The sequence below is a fragment of the Danio rerio genome, chromosome 6 (assembly GCF_052040795.2).
Source record: "Danio rerio strain M-AB ecotype USA chromosome 6, GRCz13ab, whole genome shotgun sequence".
NCBI lineage: Eukaryota > Metazoa > Chordata > Actinopteri > Cypriniformes > Danionidae > Danio > Danio rerio.
In genome coordinates this window covers 39,000,592-39,023,909 of record NC_141026.1, presented here as the reverse complement: position 1 = coordinate 39,023,909, position 23,318 = coordinate 39,000,592, and the positions used below count along the sequence as shown (strand labels likewise).

The window sequence follows — 23,318 nt, the reverse complement described above, 5'->3', positions numbered from 1 at the left end:
TTTAAAGGCGCCATTCTTAAAAAAGTACATATATATTTAAAATATGTATATTTTATAAAGAATACGTGTGTAAAGATCTTAAATTCTCAAATCTCGGATTATCCTTTGAATTATATTCAACATTCTGACACAGAAAAAAAAATTGAGCTAGACTTCATTTACAAATAGTATCAGACAAAGATACAGAAAAAAATAGAAGGTCAGCTTTTTAGTATATAACTGCAATATCTACTTTAATAAATATCAATTTTAAGACATTTCATAACATTTACAAATCTGTTTTACAACACATTTAAAACACATTCAGTAAAATGTAATCTTTTGTACAGTCAGATTTAGCATGTCGTCCAGCTAACGTTAGCGATTACAACTAGCACCATCCCATAGTCTCAGTGATTATTTGTGGACCCCAGAATTGCAGAATACTTGAGCAGAGTGTTCCCAGTTCCCAGAGTGATGAAAGGATAAACATCAGCTCTTCATTTCATACACATGTTGCACAACATGGAGAAAAACTTCAGTACAGCATCCCTGGTTAAGACAAAGACAGCATAGAGAATTAAAAATACTGTACTTGGTTTCAATTGTGTCATATTTATTTTCTAGCATTCATTTACTTTCTTCAGTTTAGTCTCTATTTTAGGGGTCGCCACAGCAGAATGAACCACCTAACAAATATTCACACATCCATCAAATGCTTAATATGTTTTATCTAATTCAATATTTTAAGACAAAATAATATGTTAAAATCACAAATAATGACTAACCTTGCAAAAGGGATGTATGAGAGGCCATACCTATAAAGAAAAATTAATAAATTGATCAAATGTATTTCAGTACAGGAAAAAGCAGTGTTGGTGGTAACGCATTACAAGTAACAAGAGTTACGTAATAATTTTACTTTTCTAAGTAACAAGTAAAGTATTGCATTAAACAAATAAGTAATATTTGAGTAAGTTTTTCAAAAATGTCATGCGAGTTACTTTTTAGTTAATTAATAAGCTTTTAAAACAAATTGATGAATTTAAATTAAAGTAGTCATAATTATTCACACAGTCAATGAGAGAATGTGTTCATTATTTTGAACATATCAAAGAAAAGAAACAATGGACATTGATTTTACTTAAGACAAATAGTACAAACCCAGCAAACATATTGCTTTGAACTTTCAATAATCTGTATATGCAGCATGTATAGCACTGGGGTCAGGACATTATCCTAAAATTTTATCAGATAACATTCTATACTTTTTTTTTATTTGTTTTTTAAAGGTAAATGAAATTGTAAGTTATACAGTGTGGTGTCCATGCTTAAAATAATGTGTCATTGTAAACTTACCATGCAAATGCAAGGACTTGAAGAATGACAAACAGCAGAGTGAGAGCAAAGATCTTCCACTGTTGTACAGAGATTAGTGTTGAATTAGTATTAAAGAAAGCTAATTCTATTAGATTTATTATATACAGAGATAAAATCTAAAACTATACAGCAGGGAGAAATGCAGAAAGCTCACCCAAAATACTGCACAGAGTGTGAGAACCAGACATGTCTATGGACAGAGAAAAAATAGTGAAACTTTTAGTACTCATTAAACATCTGGTCAAATGTTTCCAAAGAGAGCACATGAATTCAAATAATAATTCTAACACTTTTTGGCGCATCCAACATGTTTTTGAAATATAATGCATTAATTCTTAGAGTTTTTTTTAAAGTTATTTAAAGGCAATATGTTTTTACTTTCAAAATTAGGATAATTTTATTAGATTCTTATTGAATAGTGAAAATCATAATAGGTGATTTCAGCCGAAAACTAAAGTTTGTTTTGTTCTTAAAACACCAGAAATGAAAAAAGTTTAAAAAGGCCTGTTTTTACTTTTTTGACTGGTAAACATTTCATGCAGTATTGCTTGGTTGTTAGAAATAGTAATCCATAATTTAAGTAATAAGTCAGCCTATATGGAATCTGTGTGCACAGAAATCTGCAGTCTATTTATTTAAACATGTATGTATGTTTAAAATAATATTTATTCTGTTTTTAAATTAATTTCAGTATTATTATTGGCTAATATGAAAATGTGCATATGATTTATTTACAATACAGTTTGTAAAGTAATATTTTCTATCTTTTATTAGATGTATTATATGAGAGACTTGCTTTGTTTGCCAAATAAGTGAATCTAATTGGATTTGCATTGTAAACATTAAATAAAGGTTAAAAACCTATTATATTTTATTTCATTTATTAAATTTGCAGTTATGATACTCCCAAACTGATTCCGCATAAAACTGCAATTTTTTTTACAAAATTCTCTGCAGAAATAGCAAAAATGTCCACAGATTCTGTCTGGCCCTAGTAATTAATAAACTTCTTTCAAGCGTCATTTGCTTTAAAACTTGAAAAGCCAGAAACTGCAAGACAACTAACATGTCTGCATTATTTTTACAACAAGTCACATCCTCATTGATGGCTTTACATGTAAAGTCAAGCAGAGTGTGGTGTGGAAAAGATTAACTCACTATCATCACAACAGTAGCAAAGGCTCTGGTCTTGTCACACATGCGTTTCAGCTGTTTCACTGGTCCCATTAAAAACATGGTGCTGTTGAGGAGTTCAAATGAAATTAATTAAAATACAATGCAAATAGTCACAGAATTTTAGTTGCTATAAACCAGATGACTCACCTTGCTAAGGAGCAAACGTTTCCCAATGTATAAAACACAACAAAAAGAAGTATCCCAATTTTGGGAATAAACAGGCAACCTACTCCCTGAGGTAGATAAAAAAATGTATATTATTAATATGACAGTTAAAAGGATATTTCTAGAAGAAGCATTTATTTTTTCATCAGAATATTTTGAAGTGAAACCACAGTCCTTGCAGATTCAACATTTTCTACTGGCACTATCACAGTCAAAATAATATGCAGAGTAAATAAAATTAATACCCGTAGCTTGTGATGATGCAGTGAGGTGTTATAAAGTGTTTTTTGCACATGCAAGAATCAAAACAGTGTTTCCAAGAAAGTTGCCCAAACTAGGGCCCGTGAGAAGAAATGGACCAAAAATGGGGAAGGTTGGGGTAAATCCCTCAAACCGAATTCATCCTTTTCAATTTTACATAACATTTTGTTTAATTGCTGAGCTACAAAAAAAAGGCAAAACTGAAAATAATGTTTAAATTAAATGTGAATTTGTATATATATATATATATATATATATATATATATATATATATATATATATATATATATATATATATATATATATATAGATTACTGATATGATTAAATAATTTTTCCGAAATATGTTTAAATATTATTAATTTAGGAAGTTATCATGGCTACTTTAATGTATTGCAGTTTAGTATATTTAGCTTCGGCCCACCACCCTCAATCAACTTTGGATGTCGGCCTTTCATAAGAAAAGGTTTGGGCACCTCTGGTGTGCAACATTAATACTAGTGCTTTTCCAGGAAGCTATACATACATGTAAACAAACAGCATCAGCTCACATGAGTTTGTGTCTACAATATGTTCCCAAAAGGGAGGCTGCAGATTAATAACATCATAAATAATGTTAAATTTCTTATTGATTGCTTCCCCTAATAAGACATCAATTTGTCTTCATGAGCAACAGGTAATAATTTTGTTTAGCCTATATATTGTTTTATGACTCTAAAAGTGCAGGTTGCCTTTCAATTGCGTTTTATGAATCACCAAGGACAATATTTTCAACAAGGATGGCTTTTGTGTGAGAAAATTAATAGGCAGTTTTAATTTTTGAGTGAACAGAAAGGTATACAGAAAGTTAAACAACATCTTAAAAGAGAAACAAGTTATTTTCCTATTCTCACTCAAGATACTTGAAATGCCATTCTATACAACAGGCCAAACCGGTGACACAGCTTCTAAACATTTTCCACCAACTCATCGCCTAGCCCTTCTCAATAGTCAGGAAGCTACAAAAAATAAAATGAAATAAAGTTTAAATGACTGACCAAGATAGAGAACACTACTCCAACGACCAAACAACCAACGAATCCTTTCACGCGCGTTCCCCATCCCAGTGTGGACGCTTCATTCGCCGCCTGCAGTGAACACAACACACAACTGTAATTTACATGCTTTCGCACCTCCAAGTAAAAATATTAAGAAAAATAAAACTGAAATTAAGTTGTAACGGCAGTGTAAGCCTGTGTCATTTTATTAATTTTACAATTACAATTTCACACGTTAGGAGTTCTAGAAAATTACTATTGGTAACTCACCTGCAGTATGTTCCTGTTATCATTGTTTCCATCCCGACCACCCAGAACCGCTCTGAGTTTGTCCATTATTGAACTCTTAATTCTTTATATCCACTAATTAATTCACTCCAAATCTCTGAGAATGTGTTGTATCATCGTTCAACAGGCACTCTCGCACGACATCACTGCTCACCTTTAACTTCATCTCCCTTCATTCAAGAATTTACCTGTTGCTCAAGCACGCCACCTATTGCTGCCTCTATAAAAGTATGTCAGTACTCTTGTACGAAGATGGGATTTTAGGGAATCAAAACAATCAATACACCACCATACTCTGCTAACAATCATTTACAAAATACAACTACAAAATGTAACAACAGCTAATATAATTAAATAAACTTGTCAGCATATTCGGAGCAATTATCATTTGATGACCGTGTAGCCTACAAATACTGATAAACTGTAATTGAATCTCACATTTTGTAGCTGTTCTTCAAACGACTAGGCGTAATCTTGCTATCAGCAAAAACATTTTATAGTATTAAAATTGATATGATCACTTATTTTTCTACTTTAATAGGTAACTTTGAATATTTTACATTAAAAAAAAATCATTATTAAATAGGCCTACAGTTGAAGTCAGAATTATTAGCCACCCTGTTTAATTGTTTCACCAATTTCTGTTTAACAGAGAGAATATTTTTCAACACATTTCTAATTAAAATTGTTTTAATAACTCATTTCTAATAACTGAATTATTTTATCTTTGCCCTTATGACAGTAAATAATATTTTACTAGATATTTTTCAAGATACTACTATACAGCTTAAATTGACATTTAAAGGCTTAACTAGGTTAATTAGGTTAACTAGGCAGATTAGGGTAATTAGGCAATTTATTGTATAAAGATGGTTTGTTCAGTAGACTATCGAAAAAAAAATAGCTTAAAGGGGCTAATAGTTTTGACCTTAAAATAGTTCATAACAAACTTAAAACTGCTTTCATTCTAGCCGAAATAAAGCAAATAAGACTTCCTCTAGAAGAAAAAAACATTATCAGACATACTGTGAAAATGTCCTTGCTCTGTTAAATATAATTTATAAAATATTTAAAAAAGACAAAAAATTTCAAAGTGGGGCTAATAATTCTGACTTCAACTGTCTTTTGAAATAATAATTTACTGTAGTATTATTACATAGGCTATATATATATATATATATATATATATATATATATATATATATATATATATATATATATATATATATTATTATTATTATTACATATTATATAAATTATAATGATATAACTGAGTATATGGTGAAGAAAGGTGATTTAAGAGACTTTGAACGTGGCATGGTTGCCAGACAGGCTGGTCTGAGTATTTCAGAAACTTCTGATCAACCATCTTTAGGGTTTACAGAGAATTGTCCAACAAAGAGAAAATATCCCGTAAGCGGCAGTTCTGTGAGCGCAATGCCCTGATGCCAGAGGTCAGAGGAGAATGGCCAGACTGGTTTGAGCTGATAGAAAGGCAACAGAAACTCAAATAACCACTTGTTAAAACCGAGGTATGCAGAAGAGCATCTCTGAACATACAACACGTTGAACCTTGAGGCAGATGGGCTACAGCAGCAGAACACACCGTGTGCTACTCCTGTCAGCTAAGAACAGGAAACTGAGGCTACAGTTCGCACAGGCGCACCAAAATTGGACAATAGAAGATTGGAAAAAAGCTGCCTGGTCTGATTAATCTCGTTTTCTGCTGCGACATTCGGATGATAATGTCAGAATTTGGCATCAACAACATGAAAGCTTGAATCCAACCTGCCTTGTATCAACGGTTCAGGCTGCTGGTGGTGTAATGGTCTGAGGAATATTTTCTTGGCACACTTTGGGCCCATTAGTACCAATTAAGCATTGTGTCAATATTACAGCCTGCCTGAGTATTGTTGCTGACCATGTCCATCCCTTTATGACTACAGTGTGCCCATCTTCTGATGGCTACTTCCAGCAGTATAATGCACCATGTCATGAAGCTTGAATCATCTCAGACTGGTTTCTTGAACATGACAATTAGTTCACTGTACTCAACTGGCATGCAGTCACCAGAACTCAAACCAATAGAGCACCTTTGGGATGTGGTGAAATGGGAGATTCGCATCATGGATGTGCAGCCAGAAAATTTGAAGCAACTGTATGATGCTATCTAATTATGATAGAGTGATGCTATCTGTACATAATAAGGTGGTGAGTGAGTGAGTGTACATAAGACACCTATGATAAATAGCAAATAAAAAAGTCACTGCGTATTGTTTTAATAAACATTTTATTAATAAAAATGACTTTAGAAGTCATTTAAAATTGTATTTAGCATCAAGGAAACTTAAATTAAGTAAATCAATAAATGCAAGTGATAATTAAGAAATTTAGATACAATGGCTGTCCTTTTTTCAGTCAAATATTTGATAAGCTTTCCAAAGAACAATTACGGCTGTCAAGAACAACAAGAATTAAAACATCATCATTCCTTTCATCAATAAAATTGTCTTGCAAACTTCAAAACCTTAGAATAGAGATCATGTGGTACCACTAAAAACAATGTCTTTAAGTGACAATATAAAATACTGACAAGGCACATTAAAGTTCTTTAATTTACACAGCATTGCATCAAAGTTAAAGGCCTAATAATAGTCAAAAACATATTATATAATTGACATAATTCATATAGTATGTATAAAAACTGAAGTTTTAATTTATTTCTCATCGGTTGGTCCTGAGCTGCATGAGAGGAACAGGAAGCAATATAATAAAGAAGAAATGACCATAAAAAATAGCAGACAGCATGGACAGAGAGCTGTAACTATCGCTAAAGTGATCGCACTGGGAACATGAGATGAAGATATTACACTATGGCTTTCATGATTTACTCCTGTGAGTCACTTGTCATGGTTTAATGAAACAGATCTTGGAAGGCAAGACTGTCACTGTTTATTATCTCCCATCTGCTCTTCAGGAAATGAAGACAGAGCTAATATTTAGTGACAATACCTTTCTGTTTCTATCTGCCTCTCGCTCTCTGTCAAAGTATTTTCTTTGGGTTGAAGGCTAAAAGCATATGGATGCAGGGATGATGAATATTCACAAAATCTCATCTTCAGACTCCACTTCTTTTTCCCTCGGTTTCAAAAGGCCCATTTCCATGGGTGGCACCCTCCTCAGTCTGGAACGTACAGCACTGGAAGAACAAAATGCTGGATTATTAAAAATTAACTATTAGAATTGTCTGTAAAAATAAAATTTTATATGATATTGGTGATGTTTATATGTTGCTTTAATTTGATTAGAAAACCATACCGCAGGAATTTGCCACTGCATCTGATGCCTCAAAAGCAGGGCTGTCCAAACTCGGTCCTGGAAGGCCGGTGTCCTGAATATTTTAGTTCCAACCCCATTTAAACACACCTGAACCAGCTAATCAAGCTCTTTCTATGTATACTAGAAACTTCCAAGGAGGAGTGTTGAAGGAAGTTGGAGCTAAATTATGTAGGACACCGGCCCTCCAGAACCGAGTTTGGACACCCCTGCTCTACCGTATTACACATAAAATACAATGTCTATCTATATAGGGTATATCTAACAAGCAATCTTTGCTATCATTAATGTATTACTTGTTCCAGGGCAAAGATTTTATATCGTTATTTATTTTTATTTTTTTTCTGGATCAAGATACAGTGCATCCGGAAATTATTCACACCGCTTCACTTTTTTATAAAAAAAATTATGTTACAGCCTTATTCCAAAATGGATTAAATTCATTTATTTCCTCGACATTCTACACACAGTTCCCCATAATGACAATCTGACTTTTTTGTTTGAAATGGTTGCAAATTTATTTAAAATAAATGTATATTAGTATTCACAGCCTTTGCTCAATACTTTGTTGATGAACCTTTGGCAGCAATTACAGCCTCAAGTCTTTTTTATTATGATGCTACAAGCTTGGCAAACCTGTCTTTGGGAATTTTTGCCCATTCCTCTTTGAAGTATCTATCAAGCTCTATCAGGTTGGATGGGAAGCGACAGTCTACAGCCATTTTCAGATCTCTCCAGAGATGTTCAATAGGATTTAGGTCTGGGCTCTTGCTCGGCCACTCAAGAACATTCACAGAGTTGTTGTAAAGCCACTTCATTGATATTTTGGCAGTGTGCTTTGGGTCATTGTCCTGCTAGAAGATGAACCGTCGCCCCAGTCTGAGGTCAAGAGCACTCTGAAGCAGGTTTTCATTTAGGATGTCTCTGTAAATTCCTGCATTCACCTTTCCCTCTGTCTTGACTAGTCTTCCAGTTCCTGCTGCTGAAAAACATCCCCACAGCATGATGCTGCTACCACCATGCTTCACTGTAGGAATGGTATTAGCCTGGTGAAGAGCGGTGCCTGATTTCCCCAAACGTAACGCCTGGCATTCATTCCAAAGAGTTCATTTTTAGAAGAAAGACTGAGAGTACTTAAGATGCCTTTTGACAAATCCCAGGCGAGGAGTGGCTTCAGTATGGCCACTCTACCATACAGGCCTGATTGGTGGATTGCTCCACAGATGGTTGTGCTTCTGTAAGGTTCTCCTCTCTCTACAGAAGAATGCTGGAGCTCAAACAGAATGACCATCGGGTTATTGATCGCCCTTCTCCTCCGATCATTCAGCTTAGATTGCCGGCTAGCTCTTGGAAGAGTCCTGGTGGTTCCAAACATCTTCCACTTATGGATGATGGAGGTCACTGTGCTCATTGGAGCTTTCAGAGCAACAGACATTTTTCCGTAACCTTCCCCAGCCTTGTGCCTCGAAACAATCCTGTCTCGGAGGTCTACAGAAAATTCCTTTGTGTTCATGCTTGGTTTGTGCTTTGACATGCACTGTCAACCCTGGAACCTTATATAGACAGGTGTATGCCTTTTCAAATCATGACCAATCAACTGAATTTACCACAGGTAAACTTCAATTAAGCTGATGAAACATCTCAGAAATGATCAGCAGAAACAGAATGTACCTATGCTCATTTTAGAGCTTCACGGCAAAGGCTGTGAATACGTGTGTACATGTGATTTTTCAGGTGTTTTATTTTTTTTATAAATTTGCAACAATTTAAAAAAATCTTTTTCACACTGTCATTGTAGGGTATTGTGTGTAGAATTTTAAAGGAAATAAATTGATTGAATACATTTTGGAAAAAGGCTGTAACATAAAAAAATGTTGAAAAAGTGAAGGGCTTTAAATACTTTCTGGATGCACTGTATATACTGTTGTATACATACAGTGGAAAGGTATACTAAATTAGCACTGTTATTATTACCTTGGACCTATGGCTGACACAGCCGTGTCTAATTTAGATCCATCTGTATATTATTCAGGTAATATTGCTCATTTAAAATAGCTGTTTTAAATATCATTTATTAATCCAGTGAAAGCAGAATTTTAGCAGCCATTACTCCAGTCTTCAATATGATCCTTTAAATATTGTTCAATTTTTCTGACTGATTGTTCATATTTTAAAATCGTAAATGCTAAAAACAGTTGTACCATTTCATATTAAATGGGAATACTAATGATAATACAGTCTTTACCATATAATCTTTACTCATGCTATAAAAGTACTTTTTAAAAGATACCACTCAAAGAGGTGGTCTAGTGATTCGTTCACTGCATTAGTTAATATCACACCTAATCATGGAAGACAGCCTCTAATAATACGGTATGAGTTGGTCAAACAGTGTTTTAATGCGAAAAAAAGTTGATCTATTTCCTGTTTCACTTTAGCAGAAAACTACTCTCTTTTTGTTCACTTTTACATTAGTTTAAGCTTTGGACTTTAAAAATTAAGTGTTTGGATGCAAAAACCTTTAAATACCATCTGAAATTTCCCTCTGAAGTGAGTATTTTTATTTGGCTCCTGTTTTTATGTTCAGTAATAACACTATTATGGCAAAGAATATGTCTTTTTCCGGGTCTTTAAAGTAAAATATCTCAACATAAACAAAGGGGGCTGAGAAAAATGTTAATTTTCTATGGGAATTTCAGACGACACTTGGAGGTTTTTGCATCTGAACTCTTCAAATGCAGTTTTTAGCAATGCAACACTGAGCGGCACACACATTTATTTAACATGAATGTACAGTAATGTAAAAGTTCAAATGAACAAAAGGAGTCATTTTTAAAGGAGAGTAACATTTTTTAAAAGGACCATGTTGAAGACTGGAGTAATGACTGCTAAAGTTCAGCTCTGCCAGATTGCTACTGGATTAATAAATTAATTATATATTTAAAGAAAAGCTATTTTACTTAAGCAATATTATGAGATGAATACTTTTCCATTATATACATACCAGCATAACAGTAGATGTCGGTCATTCAAAGTTGAGTGAAAGCACAAATTGGCGTTAATGTTTAGATTTTAAAGATATAAAAGAATTTGTCATATTCAAATAGTGAAAATGGTTGTTTAGAAATTAACTGCAGTGTCATGAACAGTGTGAGAACCAAACTACATCTCCAAAAAACTCCTTTGAGAACAAAGTTATGTGCACCCCTGTGTAAATATTAAAGGCTTGGACATTAAAATTGTTGACATACATAAATATCTAGGGGTCGTTAAAGACCAGATCTTGATATTTCAACCTAACACCCAGACTGTCTATAAAAAAGTTCAACAAAGAAAGTTTGATTGCTTCAGGTTTGTACCTCTATGATGACACTATTTTATTTTGAGATAAAAAAATTAATTGAATCTGTTTCATCCTTCTGCATTGTAGCTTGGTACAGGAATTTGAGTGTGTCAAATAAAAAAGGTTGAGTAGCCTGGTGAAGGTGGTAGCAAGATCATCGGTTTTAACCAAACTGGTGCAATGGTAATTTACCATAATTATGTTTTAAAGAGTGCTCAGGGTATCATGTGCACCTGCCATCAGGACGTCGTTTTAGAGTTCCTATTTGCAGCACATTAGGGCCCTATCATACACCCGGCGCAGTGTGGCGCAAGGCGTGGCGCAGTAGTCTTTTGGTAGTTTCAGCTTGGCGCAAGAGTCGTTTTGAGGCGTTGCGCTACGCTGTTTAAATAGCAAATGCATTAGCGCTCAGATGTGCGCCCATAGGCGTTCTGGTCTAAAAAGGAAGGCGTTCTGAGGTGGACCGCTGGCGCGTTGCTATTTTGAGAATCTATAATAGATTTTTCATTAGACCAAAACTAACCCGGTCTAAACTCTGGCGCAGAGTTGCGCCTCACTTACGCACTGCTTAATACGCACAAGAGAGCAATAGGCAAATATCTTTACATATGAAAAAATTTAAATATTAAGGATATATATAGTATATAAGAATAGATATAGAATATAAATATAAAGGATTCAAATATTACAAAACATTATTTTCTAGCCTATAAATATGAAAAACCACTGCTTTTATGTCTTCTTCATCTCGGGAGGCTTTTTCAGTTCATTCAGAACAATTTGCTTTTGTATAATGTTATTATTATTAGCAGTATTATTTATTATATCCATATTTATATTTGTTTTATTAAAAACAAGCTTAGATTTGCCCACCTGTCAGGTTTTAGACCATATGGGGCACAGCTTGTGTTTTAGGATATAACTCAGGTTTTTGAGCACATTTTGCTCTTATTATTCATTTATTCGTTTGCTGGAAATTAGAACTGAATTTAGAAATAGTTTTGAAACGAATATTTGCGCTTAACAAACAAAAGTATTTATTTATAGACTAATTGATGTCTGTGCGTAAAGGTTTCCCTATCCAAGAGCGAAAATGAAAGTGATCCATTATCTCTCATTCTCAAGCAGTGGATGCTCTGTTTAACAGTTTTCTGTTAAAAAACTGTTAACTGTTTGCTTGTGAAATGCTCATTTTTTCCACTTAGACTTACTTTGCGCCCTGTAAATAGCGAATGCACTCTTGGCGCGACGCAGCTGACTCTTAAAGGTAATGGGAGATGAGATTCTAATTGGTTTATTCTCAAAACACACCTATAACTAATTAAGAAAATAAACTCAACCCTTTTAGACCATGCGCCGCGGCGCAAGGCAGATTTCCTGTCCTTAAATTAGCAAAAACGCATCCTGACACGTCCTGAAAGCGTTTGCGCCCTGCGATTTGCGCTCTGCACATGGACCGTCAAAATAGAGCCCTAAGTCACTAAATGAGTCCAGGGTGGGAGGGAGATGCACCTACAAAATGATGTATTGTATGTTGTGTGGTAATATTTTGGTAATGTGTACATGGAACTTCGCCTCTGTTATTGCACTTTGTTGTAATTTTAGTTTCCCTAAATGGGATAATAAAATTGAGTCTGAGTATAATTTTTAGATCTGAATTGTAATTTTTGGCAGGACATTTTCAAGCAGCTGTTATGCTCACCAGAGGACAGACCAGTACACTACAGCCACAGTGAGCAAAGCAAACGCAAGGTGCCAACAGTAGCATAATGTGACGAACACTGCATTGTCGTGGTCTGCCAGATCCCATTTCACTTGACTAGGAGGGTACAGAACAAAGCCAATCTAGAAAAACACAAGAATAAGAGATAAGAGTTGAACAGTGGAAACTGAAAGGACAGCATGTACAATACCTGCAGTCACTACCACTGACCTGCCAGAACCAGCTGCCCTGCAGTACAGTGAGAGTTGCTCTGAGCAGCTCAAGCAGAATATTCCCCCGGTGGAAAACCTCCAGAAGGCAAATGAAGGCTTGTCCAAAGATGGCATAGAGAAGAAGGGTGTGCACGTGGACATCGAGCATGCCTCTACCATGGAGATGGTAAAGGAACAGGAATCCTGAAAGAGGCAGTGTACTTTAAATGTGATTTTTGAAGTACTTTAAATTATGAAAATACATTTTTCTCTACATACAAGTGACACTTGCAGTTTTAATGAACTTCTAATCCAGGGGTGCCCTGCATAATTTAGTTGCAACCCTGTTTCAACACACTTATACCGTGGACACACAAGAGTTTGAGCATGCAAAATTCTGTTGTAAAAGGCATGAGATTAAACAAGATGATTAAACATTAAAAAAGTGAGTGATTGGTCTATTTGTTTAAATTTCTGTACAGAGGTTATGTTTTGATCTCATTCCATTGGTGATTTCGCAGGTCAGAATTCACCAAGCACTGCGAAACTTGTCATATGAGCTTGCGTCTCCGGTCTGTTGCATTTGCATCAATATGAATGAAAGTCTATGGGGGAAAAGTGCAGTGTGACCGTGGATTTACCTGTAGGTTTCAAAGAAGCCTGAACGGATCAATTAGTTTGATCAGGTGTGTTTAATTAGGGTTAGATCTAAAGCCGCGATCACACTTTTTTCCCCATTCCATTCATATGTATGTGAATACGACAGACCAGAAACGCAAGCTCGTGTGACAAGTTCTGCAGTTCACTGCATTGGAAAGTTCAAGCTTGGTGAACTCTGACCTGCAAAATTGTATCACATGATTGAAGAACAAAACATGACCCCTCTGTAAAGAAATTTTAATTATAGACCAATAGCTTGCATTTTAAATGTCTAATCATCTTGTTTAATTCCGCCCCTTTTCGCAGCGCCGTATGACAGAATTTTGCTTGCTCGAACTCTATTGTGACCGCAGCTTAAACTGTGCAGAGCTGTGGCCCTCCAGGAACTGAGACTGACCCTAGTGTTCTAATCTAACTCAAATAGCATAGTTGCACTTTAAATTAAGGCTCATCTTCAGTTATATGTTGGCTCTTGTGCCTCAATTTGTATCTATTAGGAAAAATAAGTTCTAAAACAAATTTAGTGGTATATGAAGAAATTTAATAACATTTAAAAAAAAGTGTTAGACAAGTTTCTGAAACACTAAGACAGTGATTGACTTCTTTCTAAACAGGGAAAATGTATTTAAATGTGTGAAGTTTCAGAAAATTTTCCAAAAATTATTTACCCTAATGGGACAAAGTTATAAGTCAAAGGTCAAAGGTCAGATGTGTAAAACAAATGATAGAAAATGATTTTAGCCTTAAATACTCTAGTAATTTTTTAGATGTGATTTCAAAATCACAAGAATTTCAGTGACAAATCATTATATAATTTGTATGGAAATACTATCAGTGTTATAATCTCTTTTTTGTGCTCTTTTTGTGCAATTATTGTTTAAAATTTAACAGAAATAATTGCTATTACTTTTTGATGAGACTTAAGGAATTAGTTTGGTAAATGTGTTTTCATCAGAGTTTATGAAGTCAGAATTATTAGCCCCCCTTTAATTTTTTTTCTTTTTTTTTATATTTTCCAAATGATGTTTAACACAGCATGGAAATTTTCACAGTATGTCTGATAATATTTTTACATCTTGAGAAAGTCTTATTTGTTTTATTTCAGCTAGAATAAAAGCAGTTATACATTTTTAAATCACTATTTTAAGGACAACATTATTAGCCCTTCTAAGTAAAAATTTTTTTCAATAGTCAACAGAACAAACCATCAATATACATTAACGTGCCTAATTAACCTAACCTGCCAAGTTAACCTAATTAAGCCTCTAAAATGTCACTTTAAGCTGTACAGAAGTGTCTTAAGAATATCTAGTAAAATATTATTTACTGTCATCATGGCAAAGATAAAATAAATCAGTTATTAGAAATGAGTTATAAAAACTATTTTGTTAAGAAATGTGTTGAAAAAAATCTGCTCTATGTTAAAAAGAAATTGGGGAAAAAAAATAACAGGGGGGCTAATAATTTAGGGGGGCTGATAATTCTTCAACTGTATATTTATATTGTTCCAGATATGAAATATTTTGATAATAAGCAGAAAATGTTCATGGGCCAATGACATCACCATGTTAAAATAGTCTATACACTTTTACACAGTATTAGCTCCATTTCAAAATTAGGAAATATGTTTTAAAAAAACAAAAAACAGGTTCCTACCCTCATTAAAAAAAGCAAGAGCCAGCAGCATGCGGTCTAATGCAATTGGTGCAATGTCTGTGCTGTGGACTGTGAGAGAAATGGCCCCTGAGATGGCAAAGAACAGGTACATAGTGGTGTGCTGCCAGTTCATCAGCTGCTCCCAGTGCTGAGTGGAGGAATCATACAGCTGAAACTTGGGTCCACCTGCTAAAAGTTGCTCCGCTAGCATCCCTGTGTAAACATCAGGAGAACAATCATTTAAGCTATTGTGTTTCAAACATGCTTTCAATCCTTAATAAAATAGCTCACAGCAGGTAGCCTCAAAATGAGATTTTGTGAAAAAGGATGAATAAGAAGCAAAAACAAGTAAGAAGCATGTTATTTTGATGCACGCCTTCAGAGATTCTGTTAACTATGAATGCCTGCAACCACAATGGTCAGCCATTATAATGTCGGTAGAATAATAACTGAATATGTGGTTATCAGTTTGGAGTTAAGAGAATAAGTAGGCTTGCAAATTTGGTAAGGGTCAGTGTATTGTTTTTATATGGAACATCAAAACTGTGTGCAGATATTAAGCAGAAAATGACTGGCAGGCTGGCTGACGTGTGAACATAAAAATTTCTATAATCTAGTTCCAAATGAACAATAAGGGCTCTATTTTAATGATCTAGGCGCAAAGTCTAAAGCACATGGCGCAAAAGCATTAAGGGCATGTCAGAATTCACTTTTGCTATATTAAGGATGGAAAAATAGCCTCTGCGCCCTGGCACATGGTCTAACAAGGTAGTGCTTATTTTCTTAATGAGTTATGGGTGTGTTTTGAGCATAACGTGCATTAAACCAATCAGAGTCTAATCTCCCATTTCCTTTAAGAGTTGGTTGCATCGGGCCATGGTGCATTTTCGGTTTACATGCCTGATATAGTAAATGGAAAAACTGAATGCTTTACTAGCAAGAAAACAGTTAAACAGACCCTCTACAGCGCAAGGATAAAGAACAAGCCTCCTCTATTTGGCCTCTTTACCTTCCTTTACCCTTTACTCCTTTACTTTTGTGGAAAAGGAAACGGTGTTGTATGCACATCCATCTGCCTACATATTTAATTTAGCTTAAGCACAAAGATTAGTTTCAAAAGTATTTTTTTTTTAGTTTTAATTTCCAACAAATGAATAAATAAACAATAATAATGAAGTGTGGTCAAACATACATATATTTATCCAAATGCACGTCCTATGCCCCATATGGTCCAAAACCCGACAGGTGGACAAATCTAAGCTTGTTTTTAATAAAATAAATATAAATATGCATATAATAAATAATACCACTTCTAATAATAACATTATACAACAGCAATTTGTCATGAATAAACTAAAAAAAGGAGGTAGTGGTTTTTATATTTATGTAGAAAATTATAATCATTGTAATAGTTTAATCCTTTAATTAATTTTCATTTGTAAAGATGTTTGCATATTCCTGTATATGCTTTGTGTATTAAGCAATGTGTATGCATTTAAGGCGCACAACTAACACACTCTGTGCTGGACTTTAGACCTGCTTTCAGCTGGTAAATTGCACAGTCTATTTCAGTTTCTTAGAATAGTAATGCACCAACAATCCACCTTAACACACCTCTTTTCTGGACCGGAACACCCATGAGTCCACAAAGTGATAAAAGTGGATTTGCTATTTTAATCAACGTGCCGCAAAACGTGAAAATTAAGGTTGTGTTGTTCTGAAAATAGCAACAAATCGTGCCAAACACGTCTTGCACATTATTGCGCCGGGTGTATGTTAGGGCCCTAATATATACAACTAAAAAGTAATACTTTTTTTTTGTATCTTTTTTTAAATCATAAGTGTCTCAATGATTGTGCCTTTATTGTTGGAATCCATTCAGAAAAAAGAAACTCTTTTTATTGATTAGATTCGGGTAAGTGAAACTTGTCTGGACGGTGGCTGGACAGGTTATTTCACCTATTTACCTCATTTAAATTCATTTGATCTCCACCTTAACACTGCCCCTCGCCATAACATTTCTCGCAAACTTATGTGGACTTTTTGAAGATGCTGCTTGACTGCAGAACAACCAACATGTCTCAATAAAGAATGTAATGAGTCTCGTGGCCTGGGTTCTGAAATTTCCAACACATGTAGTATATAGTCAATAGAATGTGTTTCATAAATATGGTGTTATTATTTATTCATTAATTAATTTTCTTTTCAGCTTGGTGTTGTTAACAGTTCTTATTTATCCTAAACATCCTATTTTATTGTTTTTAATAATTTATGTTTTTTCAAGAACCATGGCTTCCTGCTAACTAAAAAGATCTGGATGTACAGTATAAGGAAGCCCAACTATAAAAGTGAAAAATCTATAGGCCCCAATTAATTTTAGAAAATAGAATAGAAAGTGCTGGTGTAAGAAAACCTGATGATTTTTTAATATACCGAATAGAGAGTGTTAGAATAAAAGGTCAAGTGGTAACAATGGAAGTCTTAAATTCACACTGCAACACTGAAACCAAAGACACCTGGGAAAACCTTTGTTTTGTCCACTTGTATGGTGAAACCTCTTATTATATAAAGGAAAGCAAGTCAGCAACTTACCAATAATAGAAAACGATAAAATGACAGCTCCTTCTATGATTTCTATGCGGCGTTGGAGAGCTCGAGATGCCAGTCTGCCGGCACCGGCACTTTTGTTCCTGCGGGTGGCATACAAAAACGTCTGCTTGGCAGCCCACCAGAGACCAGTGATCAGGAAGAAACTTCCAGGCAATGCATGGCCTTTAAAACTTCCCATGATTTCTTAAATGTCCTAGAAACAAGCGTAATAAGTTTACTCAATATGAACATTTCGTCTTCATTAAGTCTCATGAGGATTTCCTAAACATCTTGAAAAACAGAAACATCTTTTTTACTTAAAAACAAATAAATATAATATACAAAACCAAAATAACTCTTTAATAAAAACAATAATAGTAATTTTTTACAATGTCTTGAAAGTGACAATTCGAAAATACAATGTTTACTAAATGGTGGATTGGGAACTACAGTTGAAGTCAAAATCAATCGCCCTCCTGTGAATTTGTTTTTCTATTTTAAATATTTCCCAAATGATGGTTAACAGAGCAAGGAATTTTTCAAAGTATTTCCAATCATATTTTTTCTTCTCAAGAAAGTTGTTTTCCCAGAGATGGGTTGCAGCTGGAAGGGCATCCGCTGCGTAGAAACCTGCTGGATAAGTTGGTGGTGACCCTGGATTAATTAAGGGACTAAGCCGAAAAGAAAATGAATGAATGAGAAAGTCTTATTTGTTTTATTTTGGCTAGAATAAAAGCAGTTTGTATTTTTTCAAAGCCATTTTAAGGTCAATATTATTAGTCACCTATTTAATATTTTTATTTCCTGATTGCCTACAGAACAAAACCCTGGTTATAATATGTTTTGCCTAATTACCCTAACTTGCCTAACCTAATCAATGGAGTAAAGCCTTTACATTGCACTTTAAACTGAATACTAGTACCGTGAAAAATATCTAGTAAAATATTATGTGTTGGTATCATGAAAATAAAAGAAATAAGCTATTTAAACTATTATGTTAAGAAATGTGTTGGGGGAAAAAATCTTCTTTTCGTTAAACAGAAAATGGGGAAAAAATAAGGAGGGCTAATATTTCTGACTATGTCTGTTTTTTTTATAAGATTTTTAAAGATAAAATAAAATGATAAATTTTGTTTTCATACACTTCAATTTTACAGCTTTTGGGCTGAAATAGCAATATAAGATCTTTTATTATTACAAGTGTGAAAACACTGGCACAGATTTTGTAACTTCAGGGTGGAGTCTTCCAGAAGGCCAAATACAGCATTTTTATTGCCCTCCTGAACAAATAATTCCTTGTACTATGCTATGGACTACAGAGGTTAGAGAAATGTCAGAAAAACAAATCAAAATGCACAGCATGGTGCTGGAAGCCTCAAGTTCCCAAATGTAGGGTCCAAGCATGAATTTCGTAGTTCTATTTTTAGAGAAAACTGAGACAATAGCAAAAAACAAAACAAAAAATATATATAATGATATAAAGCCCAAATTGAGAAAGTACACACTATTGGAAATATAAATCTATGAACTAAAAGGGATAGTTCACCCAAGAAGTAAATTATAAAAAAATAATCCCCATTTACTCACTCTCAAGTGGTTATAAACCTAAATGAGTTTCTTTCATCTGTGGAACACTAAATAATATATTTTAAGGAATGTTGAAAACTGGCAGTTATTGCTATCCATATAAAAATATTATAGAAGTCAATACCGATTTCCAACATTTTTCCAAATATTTTCTCCTGTGCTAAAGAAGAAAAAAGAAGGAAAAAAAACTCAAAATAATTTGGAACAAGTAGAGGATGATTTTATTACAGAATTGTCATTTTTGGAAGAACTATTCATTTAAAGCAGATTCCTGTCATCACCGACCACAATGAAAGGTAAACAACAAGTTGATTTGTACTTATCGAAAATTTTATGTTGCATTTAACATTTAATTTTAGTTATCAATAAAATCGACTTTGCTTCTAATCAGTAAAATATTAACAAATTAAGCAACACAAAAGAAAAACTGGGAAGAGTGTTTTTTTCTTCCACCTTTCATCTCATAGACAGTGATTTCGGATTTCATCAACAGGCGGATCAGCACTGTGTCATTAAGGGCCCGTCCGTGACATTTAAAAGGAAAGCTGTCATTACTGCCATAATCAGATGTGTGAGTATCTAATCAGAGTGTGTCCTTGAGCCCATGACCCAGTCTACATTAAACATCTCCCTCTGTTTACAATTGCTTTTACAACACTAACATTTCACTTGTGTGTAAAAAAAACAGCATGAGGGGCTGCCATGATAAAGCATAAACGTAAGCACATGATCAAATTAAGAGGGGGATTAATACTGTTGCTATTTTGTCTTATAAATCTTAAAAACAGAATTGATAAATCCTTAAAATTAATTTAATTACTTACCCTATGACATTTGAAACCAATTCTCCTTTTAAAGAGATAGTTCACCCAAAAATTAAAGATCTGCGATCCTTTACTAACCTGTCACTTGTTATAAACATGTCACAAAACAATTTATTTTTTCTGATGAATAAAAATACAGCTGTATGCAGACTTGCATTATATTTTTTCTACTTTAATGTGGCTAGTTTTTAACATTTTTCAATATATCTATCTGGGGTCACCCCAGCGATATGAACCGCCAACTTAGCCAGCATATGTTTTACACAGTGGATGCCCTTCCAGCTGCAACCCATCACTGGGAAACATCTATACACACTTATTCACACATATATATTGTATTCAACTGTATTACATATACAGTTACATATACAGTTAAAGTCAGAATTATTAGCCCTCATTTGAATTTTTTTTCTTTTACAAATATTTTGTTTAACAGAGCAAGGACATTTTTACAGTATGTCTAATAGGTTTTCTATCTGGAGAAAGTGGTATTTGTTTTTTTTTTTCGGCTAGAATTAGTGTAGTTTTTATTTTTATTTTTTAAAACATTTTAAGGTCAAAATTATTAGCCCCTTTAAGCTATACATTTTTTCAATAGTCTACAGAACAAACCATCATTACACAATATTGTCCAATTACCCTAACTTGCCTAGTGAGCCTAATTAACCTAGTCAAGCCTTTAAATGTCACTTTAAGCTGTATAGAAGTGTGTTAAAAAATATCTAGTAAAATAGTATTTACTGTCATCATGACAAAGATAAAATAAATCAGTTATAAGAAATGAGTTATTAAAACTATTATGATTTGAAATGTGTTGAAAAAAAAAAAAACCTTTCCATTAAACAGAAATTAGGAGAAAAAAATAAACAAGGGGTGGGGGTCTAATAATTCTGACTTCAACTGTATATAGTTTTTGTAGTTGCTGTTGTTTTACTTAAAGTGCTGACAAGGCCATTCACTTGTATTTTAATGATCACCTTATATCATTGTTTTAACTACAACCCATCCTGAATATTCTTCTTGAAGAAAAATTTGGATGATCTGAGGGTGAGCAAATTCACAGATTTTTTTTTCATCATTGTGATTGTCATTTTCAACATCTAATCAACCAATCATTCTTGAAAATGTCTTTGTTTACAATGGAAAAACAATTTACTTAAAGACATAGCAGATCTTTCTTTTAATAACTTCACTAAACAGTGAAACAAAGATTTAGTATGAAAACTTTATAACTTTTTTTAAAGAATGTACAGATCTAAAGATGATGACAGCACTTTTGTGTTAAGTGTGAATACATAATAGGTAGCATCTCTGCATCTTTGATCTCTAAACAATTTATTCTTCAGGATGCTCTGCTGTTACCATAGAGACAAACACACGCTTTGAGAGCCTCTCCAGTGAAGAGGCCCAAACCTTTCATCTGTTTATGACAACATGAGGACGACATTATTTGGAACATTATTTGTAGATTAAAACATTGTCATTTTTAATCAAACAATAAATCAGGCAAGCCGGAACTACGTTGAACTTTTACAAAAATAAAAATGTTATATATTTTAAATACTTAACTCTAAAAATTATGGAAAGATCGCTTAACAGCCTTTCAAAAGCCACAACATCGTTTAAAAGCCTTACCTGAAATATGATTCGTACTCATGAGTGTAAGTTAAGCCATAAAGGTCCTGTTATGATTATCGGAGGTAAAGGTCTGCTATTTTATTGGGCTTTCTAAAGACATGAGAACAAAAAGACTACTGATGTCTGACCTGACTGAAAAGATCCATTTCATGTGCTAACGTATAACGATGAAGAATACAGCGAAACGATTTTCTTCTTAATTAACGGGCTGTTTTGTACGTATAAACATGTAACGTTATCCTGTGTAATTGAAAAAAAGACCATAGCTGTTAACCAAGTCTTAGGAAGAAGTAAAAATAATATATTTAAGGTACAGTAAGTTAAAACATTACCTAGTGAATATCTTACCTTACAGACTGACCAAATATCTGGGATGTTCCTGGAAAAAAACTGAAGAAATCTCAGGTCGACTGTTTTCTTTGGTCTGCATTTGATGTTATAAAGGTTGACACAATGTCTTTAAACAAAACCACACGATTCCTTTTCGTCCCTGATGTCCATTCTGACTTTATACTTTTCCCGAAACTCTCACACCAACAGCTTCTTCACTTTTCCAGCTGTTTTGCCACAAGATTTGGGGGGGGGGGGGGGGGGGGTTATAGTTTTCTGAGGGTTTTATCACTGGATGGTATCTCCTCCCATTCCATCAAGCGATTCGTTCATGAAGGGACCCGACGTCACTTCTTTCGAAAACGATTGGTTAGTCTAACTGTCAATCAACAACTGGTCTCTTTTCCACGTGTGCATTTTTTCCTCTCAGACAGAACAAGTTGAAGATACAACAAACGGAAATTTCAGTCTAGACTAGAGGTTTCAAGTTGTGTTGAAAGCATATTAGCGCAAGCTTTTTTGTTTTAATATATTATAAAAACCTTTGTAAGTCATTATAGTTGGATAGACTGATTTAAATGTTCTTGTTATACACTTTAAGGTATTTGAAAAAGATTGTCTATGGTAACGTTACTTGTATTGTTTTATTCATAGAAGCACAGAAGTATTCACAGAGATTTGGTGGTTTTCCTCTAAAGTTGTTGTATCGTTTGTTTTGATCACAGTAGCATTCGCAGGATTTTGGTGGCTTTTCTCTAAAGTTGTTGTGTCTTTTATAATTGTAGGGCGGGATATGAGGGCAGGATTTTGTACGTGCATTAAAGCACGGTCAGGAGAGGGCCTGGAAACTAAAGAAAAAAAAACTTCTAGTAGGCTATACTCTAGACAGAATCATCATAATCACACAAAGTTTTTATTAGGCTATTTTGTATGGAACATTTTCATATCTAGTTCCTGATTCTAGAAATTTGGAGAATATTTTAAACCAAAAGGATTTTGGCAGTGTCTGGGATTTTTTTTGAGACACCAAGGTGTTCAAAAATGTTAGCATTTTGTTAAAATCTTAACAGCTTGCTCACAAATGTCAGCAATCTGTCAATCATGCCAGTTACAGTATGCATCACTATACACAAATGCCAATGTTATCAACATATTA

General features: G+C 34.0%; 2 protein-coding genes across 4 annotated transcripts; both read right to left on the bottom strand.

Annotated features, from left to right (window-relative positions):
* Positions 1-211: 211 nt before the first annotated feature.
* On the bottom strand, positions 212-4,463 carry sft2d2a (SFT2 domain containing 2a). The gene is made up of 8 exons (NM_001013288.2): positions 4,268-4,463; positions 3,998-4,087; positions 2,683-2,768; positions 2,518-2,599; positions 1,514-1,549; positions 1,339-1,397; positions 768-797; positions 212-531 (listed from the first exon to the last, which is right to left on the bottom strand). The coding sequence occupies exons 1-8, from the start codon at positions 4,331-4,333 to the stop codon at positions 480-482; spliced, it is 501 nt and encodes a 166-aa protein (NP_001013306.1). The 5' UTR covers positions 4,334-4,463; the 3' UTR covers positions 212-479.
* Positions 4,464-6,556: 2,093 nt separating this feature from the next.
* On the bottom strand, positions 6,557-22,401 carry tmem45a (transmembrane protein 45a). 3 transcript variants are annotated; one of them, NM_001020617.1, is given in 6 exon segments: positions 6,557-7,484; positions 12,667-12,809; positions 12,898-13,082; positions 15,195-15,407; positions 17,787-17,997; positions 22,181-22,401. In NM_001020617.1, coding segments are annotated over 5 exon segments (834 nt in total). In that variant the 5' UTR covers positions 17,983-17,997; positions 22,181-22,401; the 3' UTR covers positions 6,557-7,387.
* Between the last annotated feature and the right edge of the window lie 917 nt (positions 22,402-23,318).